General features: G+C 37.1%; 2 protein-coding genes across 3 annotated transcripts in view; both read right to left on the bottom strand.

Annotated features, from left to right (window-relative positions):
* Positions 1-2975, bottom strand: part of LOC109927511 (diphthine--ammonia ligase) — an 89996-nt gene extending 87021 nt beyond the window's left edge. The window contains exon 1 of the mRNA XM_048600434.1: positions 2159-2975. The gene's annotated coding sequence lies outside the window, so the exon portion shown is untranslated. The remainder of the gene's footprint in view (positions 1-2158) is intronic.
* A 379-nt stretch (positions 2976-3354) lies between these two features.
* Positions 3355-18223, bottom strand: part of dph6 (diphthamine biosynthesis 6) — a 60886-nt gene continuing 46017 nt past the window's right edge. Inside the window, exon 4 of one of the 2 annotated variants that reach the window (XM_048600561.1) lies at positions 3355-3604. In XM_048600561.1, the coding sequence (XP_048456518.1) occupies positions 3428-3604 (177 nt within the window). In that variant the 3' untranslated portion in view covers positions 3355-3427. Of the gene's footprint in view, positions 3605-12142; positions 13755-18223 lie in introns of those variants that run through there. The other variant, XM_048600562.1, reaches the window with a different exon arrangement.

Raw genomic sequence — 18223 nt, 5'->3', positions numbered from 1 at the left:
CCACCCACCCCCCCACCCCACCCCCCCCCACCCACCCCACCCACTGCCAACCATAATCCTTAATATCTATCAAAAATGTAACACAGCTTTGAAAAGATTCAATGATCTGTCCTTTACTACTCCCTGGGGTAGGAAATTCCATGGATTAATGGCCATCTGACCAAACAAACCCTCTTCATCACCGATTAAAAGGGGTACATCTTATTCTTAAAGTATGTTGCCTGATTCTAATCACCGCCACAATTTGGAACATTCTCCCCCATCCACTTCATCAATTCCCCACAGGAATTACTATGTTTCAATAAGACAACGCCTCATTCTTCTCCAATGGGTACAGGCTCAGTCTCTTCAAACTTTCTGAGTCAAGTGAACGGCTTCGGAATTGTTTCCAATGCAGTTACATCATGTTGCAAATAAGGGGAACACAACTTTACGGTACTGTATTTGTGGTCTCACCATGGACCTGAGAAGCTGCAGTAAAACATCCCTATCTTTATATTCCATTCCCCTTGCAATAAATGCTAACATTCTCACTGCTAACCTTTCATAAGAGGAAATGTCAGAGGTAGAAAGGATCAGTGAAGGAATTCCAGACTTTAGGGCCTAGACAGTTGAATGCATGGCCACCAATGCTGGAGCAATTATAAATGGTAATGCTCAAGAGGCCAAATCAGGAGCAATGATATAGTGGAGGGCTTTATAGTTGGAGAAGATCAGAGAGGTAGGGAGTGTCAAGACAGCAAAGGGATACAAAAACATGGAAGAGGATATAATAGATAATTGGCAGCAAAAGGCAATATATGAATGCAACTTTGTTCATGCTTTATTTACGTTTTGATAAAACTATTAATAATGACGATTAATAGTTCTTACAAATCCAAACAGAAATTCAAATTTTCACAAAAATGCTAAATTTTAAACTTTATTATAATAAAATTATTACGCTCACTATTATGCTTTCTGTGTAATAAAATCAGAGAAATGAAAACTCATAATTCTACACTGCGATATCATCTGTATTTTTCACTTAATCATTTCAATAGAAGTTTAAAAGTGGCAGAAATATTATTTCAATTACTGCCTAATCAGCACCAAATGAAAGCAATAATTTTGAGACATAAAACTTTTTTTTTGTCTTGACAGCATTCTTCATGCTGATTAACTGACAAAGCACGCCACATCTACTATAATGAGAGACTAATAACACTTCATTTAAAATCAAATAACTTAATGTAACTGTATTAACAAGCACAGTCATTTATGTTACAATGAATTAAATGACTACTGAGAGAATAACCAGGTCTCATCTAAGAATCTCAGTTTTTCAGAAAACGAAAGCACTCCTTAAACAAACAATGTAAATTTTATGTTTGAAGTCACATTAATTGCAATTTTTAAAAGCTCTTGCGGTCTACACTTTTTTAATTCCAGGCTACATAATTGAAATTGGTATAAAATTACAAAGTTACTTCCAATATAACTGACCAAAAAGCCGAATTATAATGGCAATGCTGTACACTTAAGTTGTTTACTGAATCCATGAAGAACTCCAGGAAGCACCTTCTAGATCAAAACGTGTTCTTTGTTGTAGATAGCTTTCAAATGTTTTAAAGGTGATGGAATATTTTAAAAATAACACAAAATATTACTTTATGTTGTTTTGTGTGTTTAGTTTATTTTTCTTTCTTCATTCATGGCATGAGGGGGTCATTGACCAAACAGCATTTATTGCCTATCCTTAATTGCCCAGAAGGCAGTTCAGAGCCAACCACATTGCTGTGCATCTGGAATCACATGTAGGCTAGACCAGGTAAGGATGGCAGTTTCCTTCCCCAAAGGATATTAGTGAACCAGATGGGTTTTCCTGACAATCAACAATGGATTCATGGTGATCATTAGATTCTTAATTCCAGATATTTTATTGAATTCAAATTCCACCGTCTGCCGTGGTGGGATTCGAACCCAGGTTCCCAGAATGTTATTTAGGTCTCTAGATTAACAGTCCAGCGATAATGCCACTAGGCCATTGCCTCCCCCTGACTTCAATTCAATTTCCCCCTTAATTTAATCTTAACTGCTCCTGTTCTAACATTATGGCACTATGTACACTGTGTAAAAAGTATATAGACTACAACTATTATAATACATAAAATCTTACAGCATTTTGAAAAAGACAAAATCTGTCAAAGCTTTTCAGTTGCACTCATCAGGTCATACAGAAGAATACCGATGGAAAGGGGAACACCAGTTTTCTGCTGTATGCGAATATGTTGATTGGTTGGCAAACGGACTTTGATTGGTACAGGAGCTGCCATGGAGAATACAACAGCAAAATGAAGACCAAAGTTAACTAACAAGCTTTGTTTAAATTTGAACCAGGCTGATTGACTTGGATTAGTAAAGACTATGGAATGAGGAATGAGCCAAAGAATGGTTGTCACCTATTTTGTAAACTTAGGCTAAGAAATATGAAAGTTGTTGTTAAAGGCAAAAGCTATGTTTTAAATGGTTTAGGTTTGTAACATGCCAATGGGTATACATTTATTATGTACTATATCAGTATCTGTGTATATTACTTTGGGATTCTATCGTGCAACTTGCAGTTATTTTGACCTTTTTAGGTCAGTCAGGTGAGATATTGGATGAAAACCTTGCAGCCAATTCCCACATTTTAGAAATACACAATATTAATCAGGGAGATTTTAATCTCCATACAGATTGCAAAAATCAGAAGGGCTCAGGAAGCCTAGATCAGGAGTTCATAGACCATTCTTGGGATTGTTTCTTAGAACAGCATGTTCTGCAGAAGACAGCATACTATACGGAATCTGGTATCATGCAATGAGATAGAACTAATTAACAATCTCATAGTGAAGGCATAGGAAACGGTGACCAGAACATGATATAATTTTACTCTCAGTTTGAGGGAGAAAGGAATACATCCAAAACTATTTTCAAAAATTAAATCAGGGCAATTATGAGGGCATGGAAGCAGAGCTAGCTGAATTGAATTACCAAACTAGGATAAAGGAAGGATAGATCAACAGAGATGAAGTGGCAGGTAGTTGAAAGATTTTTCAAAATACACAGAATAGGTACATTTCAATAACTAAGAAAAATCCCAAGGGACAGGCTCACCATCTATGGTTAACTGAAAACATCGAAGATAATTCCTAAAGAAAATGTATATAATTATGCAAAGACAAGTGGCAAGTCAGAAAATTGGATAAATACGAAGAAGCAACATAAAGAGGGAAAAATTAGAATACGACAGAAAACTCGTCAAAAATATAAAATTAAAAGAGTGAGTGCTTCTATAAATACTTCTAAAATTAACAAGTGAATGCTGGTCCTTTAGAAACGGAGTTTGGAGGTTGATAATGAAAGATATAAAGATGGCAGATGACTTGAACAGGTATTTTTTTCATCAGCCTTCACTATAAAGGATACAAGTGACATTCCAGAAGTGGCAATAAATCATAAATGGAAGGGGAGGAGGAACTATGAAAATCACAATGATCAGAAAACTGGTACAAATTGTAGGAGCTAAGGGATGACCAGTGTCCAGGTCCTGATGGACACCATCTTGGGCCTTGAGAGAAGCCTGTGAAATAAAAGATGTATTGATGTTAATTTTCCAAATCTCCCTAGATTCAGGCAAGATCCAATTAGATTGGAAGATACTGAAAGTAAACTCTTATTCAAAAACGGAGAGAGATTTAAAAAAAAAGGAAACTTTCAATCTTTCCGAATCAATGCAAAGCTGATCTAAAGAGCGTCGCATTTGAAGCATGAACTGCAGGAACTTTCAATGTTATAATAACAATGTCAATTATACAGTTGTATTTGCAAATTTGATAACTAAAATGTGCAATTGGCAGCAAAGGCGGTGCCTAAGTGACTTATTTTAAATAAACTAATAAATGTTAACACCCAGTGTCACTAGCAGAAAGGCAACAGTGGAGGCGCCACTGATACAATTAAACAAAAGCAGCATGGAGCTACATGGAGCATTATGGACAGAACAAGTTCAAATTATACCTGTCACTCTAATACTCTGGGTCCATTTGTTGGTGAAATGCAATTATACTTGGTGTAGTGGCTGTCTTAGCACAGTTAAGTGTCCTCTAACTCTGTTCAAAGTTACTTTGTAGGTCATTTGTGTCAACCATTAAAAATGAATCATTTGAACCTGGTATCAGAGTGGTGCAGCTGAACATCTCTGGATTTTCAGAGCTGTAAGAGAGCCAGCTATTGAAAGAAACTGCAGGGAAGAACTTAAAAAAGAAAGCAGTCTATAACCTTGAATTACTGAGCGAGTCAAAATGGTTCAGCATTTTCCACTCCCAGTTGCTAGTGAAATGAAAGGCAGTATGAGACGAAACTAGATGGTCTTTCCACTTACTACTGGCAGACTACAAAATAGTGAGAAAATTCATTTTAGAAAACCCGAGCAAATAAGTTAATGGTGCATAAACATCCTTTCAAAATCCATTCTTTCAGGGCCTCTCAGAATCTCATATTTTAGTCAAATCAATTCTTATTCCACTACATTCCAGTAAATATAAGTTTAACTTATCCAAACTTTCTTCATTAGACAACCCACCCGCTAGTTTTTGAAGTGGCATCTTATTAAGTGCCTCCTAGAGATCAAAATACAGTGCATCCACTGCTTCCTCTTTATCTACAGCATGCATTACTTCTTTAAATGAGTCCAATAAGTTAAACATGATATCTCTTTCATAAAATCATGCTGACCCTGACTGTTTATCTTGAACTATTTTAAGTGCCCTGCTGGAACATCTTTCATCATAGCTTCGAACATCTTCATTGTGACAGGTAACTGGCCTGTAGATTCCTTTTTTTTGAATAAAGGAGTAACATTTCCTATTTTCCAATCTAATTGGACCTTTCCCAAATCTTCAAAATGAAACCCAACCACTCTATTATTTCAATCATTTCTTTCAAATTCATATACCCAGGAGTCCTCTTTCCCACCAAAACAAGCTGACTGAGTCTCAAACCTGTTGGACATTTGCATAGGATGGGGTTTCTGTGCACCTGCCCACTGGGTCTCCTTATCTGAAATAGTAGGAACTGCAGATGCTGGAGAATCTGAGATAACAAGGTGTAGAGCTGGATGAACACAGCAGGCCAAGCAGCATCAGAGGAGCAGGAAGGCTGACGTTTCGGGCCGTTTCTGAAGAAGAGTCTAGGCCTGAAACGTCAGCATTCCTGCTCCTCTGATCATGCAGCTCTACACCTTGCTATCTCAGGGTCTCCTTATCTGCCTGATTCACAGTCATACTGTCTTATCCCAGACCAGTAACAAATCAGACAGTTCTATCCAAAAGGGTATGAACACCTCTTGAAATAATTATACAAATAACTTTTCCCAGCCTGATGTGTCACAGTATCTGTAGTTCAGCCTCCAACTCAAACTGAGCTGAAACTGCTTGAGCTGCAAAGACTTATTGCAGCTGTGTTATCTTTGGGTTACAGTGGTTGGCATTTTTACTAAGTATTAATTAAGTAATTAATATGATAAATTATTAAATGAATTAAAGCATTTTCTCACACTCACTGTACTAATTGAAACCTTAGAATCCAATAAACTTCACCACTGTTAGATAAATAATGAAATCACCAGTTTTTACTTCTCGTCTGCTAGATCTTTAACTTTTTTTTTCAATTTCTTCTGCTACAATAGTTATTCACCAACCATATAACTCACAACATTGCCATAATATCAGTGTTTGACTCATTTTTCTCAAACAGGTTGTATTTACCCACTCCCCACTGTGTATCTCCCATAGGTTCAGCTTAATTCACTCCTCTCCCTCAAAGTATTTATTGGCCCAGATATTCCAATGGTCAGTCACTGAGGCAAGAGAGGCTGGAGTTACATGTCAGGACCACAAGGAATCTCTGACACAGTTGACTCTGTGAGAATTGCCCGCTGACCTGAATGCTGCCCTCTCTGCGTGATTTCACTCCCCACTTGCTGCCAAAACACTACCAATCTCAGCCCAAACCTGCTGGACCTTTTCCCTGGCCCGCCTGGATACAACAACTCTGCTGGGCATGTGATATATGCATGGAGTGAAGTAAACTTATACCGGTTGACATCAACGGCTATCAATGAGAATGCATAATGCTTGAAAACATACTTTGGTTGTTATGGCAAAACAGTCATTATGACAAGTGAAAATTCACAAGTGAAGAATACAGCCACTTTGGAAAGGATTGGGAAATTCAAAACATTAAATAATCACCACAATATCCCCAGTCAAACGGAAAGGCTGAGGCAACAGTGAAAATCACCAAAGGAATCATAAAGAAAATCAATCACATCCTATACAAATTTGCACAAAACAATCTTTGAATGGAGACATAAACCTGAAGGCATGCCAAGTAGTTCAGTCCAAAGACTAATATCATCCTGCACTCAAACTACTCCACCAATAGTGAAAAATATTACTGAAGCCAGGAATAATACATGACAGTGATAAAATCAAGGTGAAATGAGAGAAAGCTAAATTTGATAAAATTGCAAAATCATGGCTAGAGCTGGGAATTTGACAGCCAGTGTCCAAATGTTCAACGCGGTCAACAAAAGTCAGCCCACATGTCAATCTGCGTCCTGTGTAGAACAGTCATCATCTCAATTGTAATGCAGTGAACATAAATCTGGCATATTGCAAATACAGGCATCTACATACAACTGGAGAGGCTTTACCTTCACTGCAGTCAGCTGATTAGGAAAATGCAATTTCAGCAGGCTGCACCACAAACAGACCAAACATCAATGCCAGAAGTCCACCAAACCCAGCAATAGAAACAAATTGACAACAACAGTTACCACAACAAACGTACTCACCACAGGAACATCACCCTTGGAATGAGTAGATGCCAAAGGAATGGTCAATTACAACACATGTGCATACCATTAGCAGACCTATATGATTTAAAGACTGAATGTAATGCATGTGCAGAGTCTGACAAAACTGGAACGAAACTAGAGTGAACACATGGTTCTGTTAATGTCTGATAGTCTTACTTGTTGATCATATAAATTGGCTAAGTGAATAATCTGTAACTGCAAATGAACGCACATGGATGAATAGTGGGAAGTCTGCAGAAATGCAATTATACTAGCTGCCTTGCCACTGGCATGTGACTTCTACCTCTGTGCCAGATATTGAGCACACATCACTTGTAACACCAACAAAATCAAGGTTCACATAGTATTGCACGTAATACATCTGTTCCTCGAGCTTCCTTCAATTACAGCATTGATATATGATTAAAAGTCCATAATTTGACAAATATTTCTGGATTTATCCTATCCTCTCTCCTCTGTTAGTTCAGAAAAATTGTTTTAACAACAGTACATTATATCTATACTACATACACCAAAGCAATTCTTGCTTTCTCTATTTTATGAAACTGTCATTCAGCTTGCCTCTGGAAGAGCAAAAACGTCAGGCAGTGATATTTTGTCTTAGCAATCAATGTTATAAAACCATTTCCCTGCAGTATTAATATTAAATGTTTTAATATGTGATTCGCTATAAATTTTAAGTGAACATATTCTTCTTGTGACGGATATTTTGAATTTCGAACAATAATGACCTTTAAAAATGGTTTAAACTGCAAATCAAAGCTAAATTTTAGAGGTAGAATGAGCTATAATTCAATAGTTTATCACTACCCATGTTTTAAATTGCTTTAGAAATAATTGTCTAAGATCTGAGTTCCCTACCACACACTGTGATACTCATTAGTGATGCCAAAAAACTAAGAAACACTATATTCCATTGTACTAAGAATGCAAAGACATTGCAAATAACCCTGACCTGCTAAATTAACTGAAATCTATACTCAGTCTAAAAAGTAGTTAAACACTTATTTAATTGCAACTGTTAATATAACTGCAGGTCCTCTTTTTTTTCCCGACTGGTCAGTATCCATTTCATTTTCCATTATTTGAGTTAGTAATTTTTTCAAGAAATTGAATTGATTTTCACAAGCTAGAAATAATTATTTTCTTTGAGAAAAAGCAAACAAAAACAAAGAAGCTTTTCTGATATAAGGTTTTTCATAGAATCTTACAGAATGGCCATTCAGTCCATCATACATCTTTAGAAGAGCTATTCAAGTAATCTCATGTCCTCAGTTCTCTTCCCTCCTCCTCCCCCCACAACCCATCAAATTTTTCTTTTCCAAATATTTATCCAAATTTCTTTTCGACAGCTACTTTTAAATCTGTTTCCATCATCCTTTCATGCAGAATGTTCCAGATTGTAACAACTTACTGCATTAAAAAAAAAAGTCACTTCAACCTCTGGTTCTTTAGCAAATTTTCCACAACTCCTGGGTTCCCAATCTACACATCAATGGAAACAGTTTCTCCCCATTACCTGCAGCACAAACGCCCTTAATTGTGAATATCCATTTATTAAATTTTCATTTGCTTGGAGATCAACTTCTCCAGTCTTTCCGTATTATAGTGTCTCATTCAAGAATATTTTTGAGTAGATCTAGACTCTAAGGCCTTGACATCTTGTCTTGAGTAATCCTGAGAAATGAACACAATACTCTTACAGTTCTATTTGTAAACCAAAGATCCTATAATTGTATCTTTCCTAAAAAAAAAGCAGTCTTATCTACTTGTCCTTTCACCTTCTCAAATTTGTTTGTTTTATTTATTTTATTATATTATATCTTATTTATTTCTGGCCTCTACTCCTACACCTCATTTGAAATTGGCCATTAAGTTCATATTGTCTTCTCTCACTCTTTATAAAATCTGTCACGTCACACTTTGCTACATTATTATTACATTTGCTATGACTCGGTCCTTTTCACCAATGTCCTTCTGAAATCTGTTCTATCCTACCCACAGTAAACTACCTTCCCAAGCTTTCACTATCCTCAAATTTTTAAGTTGTGCCTTGTATATTAATAACATAGAATTGCATGTATATCAAAGAGAGCAGGGGTCTTAATTTCAATCTTTGGGGGCCACAACTGTATGCATCACTCTGAAAAAAAAGTGACAACGTACTGTTTTCTGTCCTTCACAAAATTATACATGCATGCGGCCAGTGCCTTATTATTTCCATGGACTTCACCTTTGCTGATAAATGCATTGTGTGGCACTTTACTAAAAGCCTTTTTAAAGTTGACATCCAAAACACAAACTTTTCCTCATGAAGTTCATCAACCTTATCAGATATCTTATGATAGACTGGACCCGTCTTTTAACAAGTTTGTGATGGTTGTCACTAATTAACTGGTGTTGTTTCATGCAAAATATAATTTTATCCCAAATTAATTGTTTCCAGAGGCCTCCAACCCAGTAACGTTACGCCGACTGGCCTATCGTTACAGAATTTACCCCTTTGTCATTTATGAACAGACATGTAACATTTGAAATTCTCCATCAGGTAGGTTAACAGAAGAAATGGTAAAAAGAGAACGTGGACAGGAATAGTGCTAAACACACATTTAAACAGAGCCCCAAAGCCTTTTGTTCACCCTAACAAGTAGTTTTGTGCAAAGTGAAATACATCTCATTTAAAAAACTGAATTTTGGTATGTAAATTATGTCCAATTTATGAATTCAGTTTTCAGTGTAACATTTTTAAATTATGCAGCTTTTCAATTCTGGCCACAGCATAGTGCTGTCTTGCAGAGAAGGATTTAAAATTCAAATTAGAGAAAAAAGTTATTTTGAGACAAGAATCAGTTTTGCATCACAAACACAAAAATAAAACAAGAAACTCTGGCATGAAGGGTGAAATCACTTTTTAAGATTGATGCCTTTCAAACAGATCAAATACACATTTAAAGAGGAGGTTCATAATTACAATCCTGATCTGTTTCAGTTACCAAGTTTGTTTATTTATTACTAAATGGTTGCTAAGGCTATTCAATACTAAAAGCAGGGTTAAACAGCCAGAAAAATGCAAACCATTTTCTCTTTCACTTAGAAATAAGAACTGGCCTTAAGCCCAATTACTCAGCTCCAAGCCTTTTTTTCTAAATAAATCTAGTCAGTCTCAAAGCACGACCAGAAATTACAGTTACAATGATGTCATATATTTAACTATTATAGAGACCCAGCTGTCCTGTAATATAAAGTTACCTTATATTCCCTAAGTTGGTTGGGAAAATAGGCCTCAAACCAGATATTGACTGGGACATGTTTCAATTTTTCCAGATTTATGCACTACAGTAGTCATACAAATATAATGTAGGCTGCATGTGATCATCCTAGTCTGCTTCTGAGAGCAGTTGGAAGGAACCTCTGATGTTAAACCAGTGCCTATTAAAACTCTGGATTATAAAAGCTTGTTGTGCAACTGCTCCACATTGGTGCTGTTAGTACAGGTCTAAAGATAATACCATTAGTCATTTTTTTGAGAGACAACTAGGAACATAGAAACATTGATAATAGGAGCAGGAGGAGGTCATTTGGCCTCTTGAGCCTACTCTGCCTTCGAATATCTCATGGCTGATCACCTACCTCAATGTCATTTTCATGCACTATTTCCATACCCTTTAATGCCTTCAATGTCTATAAATCTATTAACTGACAATAATGAATGACTGAGGCTCCAGAGAGCTCTGGGGTAGAGAATTCCAAAAATTCCAAATAAAGTCCTCCTCATCTTGAAGTGGCTTACCCCTTATTCTGAGACTGTACTCCCAGTTTGAGACAACTTGCAAGACCCCCAAGTAAGGGCATCCACCCTGTTAAGCCCTGTAAGAGTTTTGCATGTTTCTACAAGATCACCACCCCATTCTTCAACTGCAGAGAAGACAGGCCAAGTCTCCTCAACCTTTGTTCATATGATAATCCTACCAGCCCAGGCATTAATTTAGTGAATCTTTGTCGCTCTTCTATTGACTTGCTCAACAATGGAATCCAAAACACTACACAATACTCCAGCTGTGGTCTCACCAAGGCTCCATATATTTGCAGAAAGACAACTTCATTCTTGTACTCAAATCCTCTTGCAATTAAAGGAGCAAATTTAGCAGGCAGCAGGAGCAAATGGGTGGCACATCAGCACCAAAGCTGCTATTTGTGCAGGTGCAGAATATTGCACCTCTTTTGAAAACTCTTTTGGACTATTAATGGTCTGAACGCAAACTTTGATTACTAGTCTACGTAGGCTGCAAGTTTAGTATAGATGTCAATGACTCAGGCTTCACACTAACAATACATTTGCAGCACTAATCTCACATCTGGATCTGATACACTCCTGACTGTATCGTAAGTATAGCCACATCAACTTGATTATGTTGTAATATGACGTAGAAAAGTTATATTTAAAAGTGTCTTCTGCTGCTATTAACAGTTTGTTGTTTTGTAGCTTTTTTCAAGGGCATTATTTTGAAGACCACATTTCAAGTTCTCAATAAATTAGTTATGATTTAAGACTAGACTGATTCCAACCTTGTTATTTTCATGCAAGAATTCCAAAGTTCGTTGATAAATGAAAGATGGCAATATTTGGAAAGAATGGAAAGAATTAGGAATTCCTTAGTTTACTAATCAACATTTAGCATTTTATAATCATATGATAAAACACACTTCTAATGAACTATTCTTTCTAAAAGAGACCTGCAATGTCTGTATCTGATTCAAAACATTCTGGTTATCACACCTGGTATAATAATTAAACTATCACAGTACTCCAAATGTTGGTGTTTCCAGATGAAGGCACCTCAATTATCCATGATTAACAAGGTAATAATGAACATGAAAGTGCGCTTTTTGTGGGTTTTGAGACACCAGGGACAATTTTGGCACAAGCCAATGCCAAGTATTGAACAAGTTCTGGTATAGTGAAGCTCAAGTTAAATGCACACATTTAATTAATTGAAATTGATAGATGGAACCACTTCAGTTGATTCTACATTATAACATTTGAATTTTCAGTTGCTGTACATGGTTTCACAGCAATGACTACAAAGCAAAATATAAAACATTCCAGGACTGAATAAAATATAATTTAGATGGAGGAAAAAAAAAACAGAAATGCAGTTACTCTGCATTTAAACAAGCAGCATATTTAGCTACATAGCAGGACATAGAAAAACAAAATGAGTAATTTAAATGCGGGAAATCATCTATTCAGGAATTGAACATAATTATTCTTCTTTCCATGATATTTTGCATATTCAGAATGCCAATGTAAACTTTAACTTAGTCATAATAGAAACAACTTGCATTCACATAGCAAAAGTATGATCAGGCCTGAATTCAGGTGAGTAAATATTTCAGCTTTATCAAACATAACTATATACAAGAAATGGTGGCAGAAGGCATTGCTAGTACCCTACAATTGAGGTCCCAGTTGTACGTACTATGACATAAATCCTTACATACACACTAAGCAGCTATTCTTAGCACAAAAGTATAGTCAACCCTATACTCCACATCTTCCCCTAAAGTTGACACTTCCCCAAAAAAAATTAATCTTATGAATTACTTAAAATTTACTTCTAAATATGACTCCCCATGCGCTCCCCGCCCCCCCAAAAAAATGCAAATCTCTTTTGCTGAAGCATTAATCTGCAACAATATTCTTGGCACTCTTGGAATTTGTGCAGGATCACGTGAACACTGATCATTGCCTTGTTTGGCAAATAGTCGGTGCAATTAGACCAGAGTTTCTTACTACAGCTGGCTCTTAAGTTATGACACTTAAGCAGCCTTGAATGTGATAGCAATGAAGCCAAAGGAAAACTGACCAGGAGAAAATACTCAAGGACACGAATGATCGCAGCTTCATAAAATCAAAGATAACAAATTGAAATAGACAGGTTCTTGATGAGCAAGGGTATCAAGGGTTCCAGAAGGCTGGAGAATGGGATTGAAAAACATATCGGCAATGATCAAATGGCGGAACAGATGTGATGGGCCAAATACTCAAATTCTGCTTCTCTATTTTATGGCTTATGGTCTCATGAGATCATCGGTCTCAAATCCTTCTGCTTTGTACTCTGATCCTGGGACGAAGCTGGTAAATGAAAGCAAGAAAAAAGACCATCCTTTTTGCTAAGGTACTCCTCAGCTGCAGACATTCTGTAATTTAGTACTCTGATCTTTACTGAATGAAACAATGAGTGCTTCCATGGCTTGCTGATGGAATTCAGCTGTATACTTAAGTTTGTCTTCTTTTTTGTTCATTAAGATTCTATGAGTATTCAATATTGGCTTGATCCAGTTTGGGGTTTAATATCTCCTTCTCACTAGGTAGTTTTTTTTGTCAACTATTTACAATGGTTGCTGTACATGGTGGGTTAAGCAGGATAAACAGACAAATTTAATATTTGTTAATTTTTGCAAAAGGGTCATTCTTCTCAAAAGAAACAGCACAAAGTTCGCTAACGTCGTTGATCAAGTCAAAGGGTGCAGAAAGATCAAGAAGCTCTGCTTCCAAAAGTTCATCTGCATCTGTGGCAGTATTATTCTCATTACTCTCCTGAAACAGCAAAACAAGGTCCAGAACATATCTTGCCACTGGTCGCCATTATGCTTGCTGTATCCTGTTCTTACTTCTCCTGGCCTTTTTTCACAGAGAAGTGAAAATCTGCACATTTTCTTTAGTCCTCGTGACAAGGATTCAATGAAGACTGGGTCACAGAATAATATGCCAACTCTGATTTCTGCTGCAGCCAGAGACTGAGGAAGATCCAAGTTACACACGCATTGATGTTCAATGAAGAACAACCTTGAAAAGCAATGAAATACATGCAATCAACAATCTTTCTCCCAAAGCAGCAAAGAATAGCTTACATCTGCCCTTTGCATTTATTCAGATTTCTCCTGCAACTTGAACTTTGATGGAAGACCATTTGAGAAATTGAAATGTCAACCCCAGAGTTAAATCTGAAAAGCTAGCATGCTTGTCCCATGTCCAAATTAAAAGTTTTTCTTGCCAGGAACCATGATATCAATGGTATCAGAATGCCAAAAATAGTCCTGTTTGTTTACCATTTTCCCATCCACCCCAAAAGAATTGCATCCTGTTCCTCAGTAGTATCTATTTCTCGGACAACTGCAGACTTGAACGGTCTGTTTTTCCTTCCCAGACTTTTATGCTACACATGGGAATCTCAACAGCACACCACTGAAAGGGGGCTTTCTTACAACATGCATGCAATCAGTTTAATTTGCTGGGCAAGGTGGAACTTCCCCATGACAACGTAGTCAAGAAGCAGTGGTGGCAGTGGCATCCATTTCTTATTGTGGCTGCTGTGTTGCTGATGCATTCATATTTCTCAGATCAACAAACTGGATTGAGTGAAAGTAAGTGCTTGGACTTCTGAAAAATTCTATATCTCCAGAGGTAAAAAGTCTGCTTGGCTTGCAAAATTAAGCCAGTCTGGCAAACTACATTGCATTTGACCAAAGAATTCTGATACAGATGCATCCAGGAACTCTATGATACAGTCCTATATCAGTTCATTTTTAATGTTCCACATTGATAATAGGAAGTAGTGCAAATTATTTACAAAGAAATTAATATTTTCTCCTAGCTGCTGGATCCACCAATTAAACTTTGCTTGGTTTATATTGAGATTACATCAGATTATAGGAGGAACTAAACTAGGAATTACAGCCTTAAATTACATTGCCAAATCTGGTAGTTTCTTCTTCCCTACACTGCTAGTTGAGAATGGTGTTGGCACTGCTGCCAATTGCGTACAATAATACACTGACTTGGTCTTTGGTTCAGTTTTTGGTGTCAATTGATCCAATACACAACCTAGTCAGGACATCTACTTAGTCTAGGTGCTCTGGTGAAAGAAAAGCCTTTTCCATCTGAAATAACTCCACGGAGGCTGGTATCCCATTACCAAGTCACTATTTACACACGCACAGTATGTGGACTCTGACCAGCCAGCTCAGAGCCAGTCCCTAGATTCAAGAGAATCCCTGAGACTCCTGTTTATATCTGCCAGCCAGGGCTCCCCGATTGGGGCTGTTAACCTGGGCCAATCAGGGAACTCATACACAAAGAAAAGCCATCCTCATTCCAATCACTACATCATCACTAAATATCTTTGCTAGATCAGTTATGGCCGAAAAAAGTTTTTTTTTCCCCATTTCTGCTGCTTCCCAGTGTAATGTGGGATATTCTCTTTTGTGCTGTTTTCTCTTCCTGCAATTCAGTAACTAGATCAGTCTTGGAGTCCTTTGCCCTTTATACTACACTGTTGCTGGGTTTCTCTGCAGGCTATTCCTTCCCTTCTGTGGTTAGATTGCGGGGCTCGCTTTATCCTTACCCTGATGCACCATACTGCCACTGAACTTCATTTCAGGTGCTCCTTGCCGCTTGCCTCCGATTCTGTGGACCTGGTCAATGCTTGCCACCAAACAGTAAGGTCAGGCATAAACTTAGATGACAGAATATTAACAGCCTTAATTAAGCATAACTATATATAAGGCATGGTAAGAGAGGGCATCTCCTGAAACTCTATAAACCTAAGTCTCAGTTCCATGTATTCCTATGTCATTTTGACATAGACTCCATATCTACATGCTCACTGTCACAGTGTAGTTAACTCTTTACATCACAAATAGTTAATTTCGTGGCCTCAAAATGTGTCATGGTATTTCTTAACCAATTAATTATTGTTGAAGTGTGCTCACTGCTGTTTTGTAATGAAAACCATCAGAAATAGCAAATAGGATAACTGATCAGTTATAATTCAATATAAAATAAAAACAGAAAGTACTGTAAATACTCAGCATGTCTGGCAGTATCTGTGAAAACATAAACACTTAATTTTTCAGGTTTCGGATATCTGGTCCTTGCCCAGAAGTGTTAATCATGTTGCCATCTCTGCAGATTCCAGTTGACCTGGTGTATTTTTCAGTATTTTCTATCAAGTCCCCAGATCTTGATGAACTTCATCCTAGTGTCATAAAAGGTGTTGCTAATGAGGTAAGCTGGTATGATTTTCCCAAATTCCCTAGGTTCAGGAAAGGTTCCATCAAACTGCAAAGTAGCAAAAACCCCTCTAATCTGGGTAGACAATACTGGTGGTATTATCACTGGACTGTTAATCCAGAGATCCAGGTTCTGGAGACCCAGGTTCAAATCCCGCCACGTGAGACGGTGCAATTTGAATTCAATTAAACAAAAAGAGTCTGGAGTGAAGAGTCTAATGATGACAATGAATCCACTGCCAATTATTGGAAGAACCCATCTGGTTCACTAATGTCCTTCAGGGAGGGAAACTGCCATCCTTACCTGGTCTGGTCTACTTGCGACTCCAGACTCACAGCAATGTGGTTGACTCTTAAATAGGATGGGCTATAAATCTGACCTAGCCAGTGACACCCTCACCTCCTAAATGAATAAATAAAAGTTTGCTCGATGTCTGATATGGGGAAAAGTGTCAGAATCCATCATTAAAAGAGACTGTAGCTTGGCACTCAAAACTAGGAAGAATCAACATGGTTTTGTCAAAAGGAAGTCATGTAAGACCAATTTATTGGCATTCTTTCAAAAGAAACATGCTGTAGTTAAAGGGAAGCCTGTAGATATTCTATACTTGGATTTCCAGAAGCTACCTCAAAGATTATTGCAGAAAATGAAAGATTAGTTGGCTGGCTGAACACAGAACATACACAAATGGATTTTCACCTGATTAGCTGAATGTGAAATTGGAGTAGTGGGGCCTCAACATTTTACAACTTGTATCATGGCTTACATGAAGGCTGCGACGGTATGATAGCTAAATTTGTAAATAACACAAAGTTAAGGTACAAATGTATTTGTTAAGACAACATAAGTTGACTGACTGGGCAAGAACCTGGCAGCTGGAGTATAATGTGGAAAATGTCAATGTGAAGTTGTTCACTTTGGCAGGGAAAATTAAAAAAACAGAGTAATACAGAACAACTGTGAAATCGGCGGTGTGGAACAATCTAGGATTTGAGTGTGTGTGTTATGTCGGTCCAGCATGTAATCAAGAAGACTAATTCTATTAAAGATCCTTTATTGTGAGAGGAACTTAAAATAAGAATGACATGTTTATATTATGCAGGGCATTGATATGACTACATTTCCAATGTTGTATGTAGTTTGGTCTCTTCATTTAAGGAAGATGGAAATGCATTGGATGGAGAGGAGGCTTACTAGACTGATGAGTCACCGGACTCAAAACGTTAACTCTGCTTTCTTTCCACATATGTGCCAGACCTGCTGAGTTTATCCACCATTTGTTTTTACTTCAAATCTTCAGCATGTATAGTTCTTTGTTCTACATTATGAGACTGATGTTTGGAATGAATGAGTTGTTTGATGAGGATAGGTTGGAATGGCCGGGCTTATTTCCACTAAATTTGAGAAGAGTGATTGGTGACCTAATTGAAGTGTCTAAGATCCTTATTGCTCTTGACAAGGTGGATGTGGAAAGGATATTTCCTCTTGTGAGTGAGTCCAGAGCTATGGCAGTTTTAAAATTAGGGGTTCTCCTCTTGGAGCAGCAGTGACAATGTTTTCCCTCAGAAGTTGCGACTTGGGAAGTCTGTGCCTCAGAAGATACAGGAGCAGAACCATTTAATATTTTTTAAGCAGAGATAGATTGATTTCCTTGCCTAACATGAATCTATGCTTATTCAGGGTAAATAGGAATGTGGAATTGAAATGCAAGCTTATCAGCCATGATCTTACTGAATAGCGGAGCAGGCTTAAAGAGCCAAATGGCCTTCTTCTACTGTTACTTCATATGTCTATTTATCAATACTTTCCACACTACTTTTTAGGCTGCTATTTTAATTAACATTTTCTGTGTAAGACTAGCAATGCTACAGTAAATCTATTCATCACTGACCATGTGTGCCAGCCTTCAAGTAACAGAAGAAAAGGTTGTTTCAACACTGCATGATGTTTACTACCATTCAAGACAATGCACGAGACTGAATTAGATTTAATTATTTTCATAACTTGCTATAAACTGTAAAATACCACATATTTTCAAATCTTATTCAAAGTCACACAACAATTGTCTGTCTGCTGAATCAATGGTATTTACTTGGTGTTTATCATTATGGTCCATGTTCAATGTTCAAGGTAATTTTTTATTTGAACATTACTCATACTTAAACATTTCTATTCTTTTTGATTCAATTGTAAAACAAAAAGTAAGACTTTACTAGGGCTCAATAATACTCAAATATTTAGTA

Source organism: Rhincodon typus, chromosome 8 (genome assembly GCF_021869965.1).
Source record: "Rhincodon typus isolate 14 chromosome 8, sRhiTyp1.1, whole genome shotgun sequence".
NCBI lineage: Eukaryota > Metazoa > Chordata > Chondrichthyes > Orectolobiformes > Rhincodontidae > Rhincodon > Rhincodon typus.
This window is presented reverse-complemented; position numbering and strand designations above follow the sequence as displayed.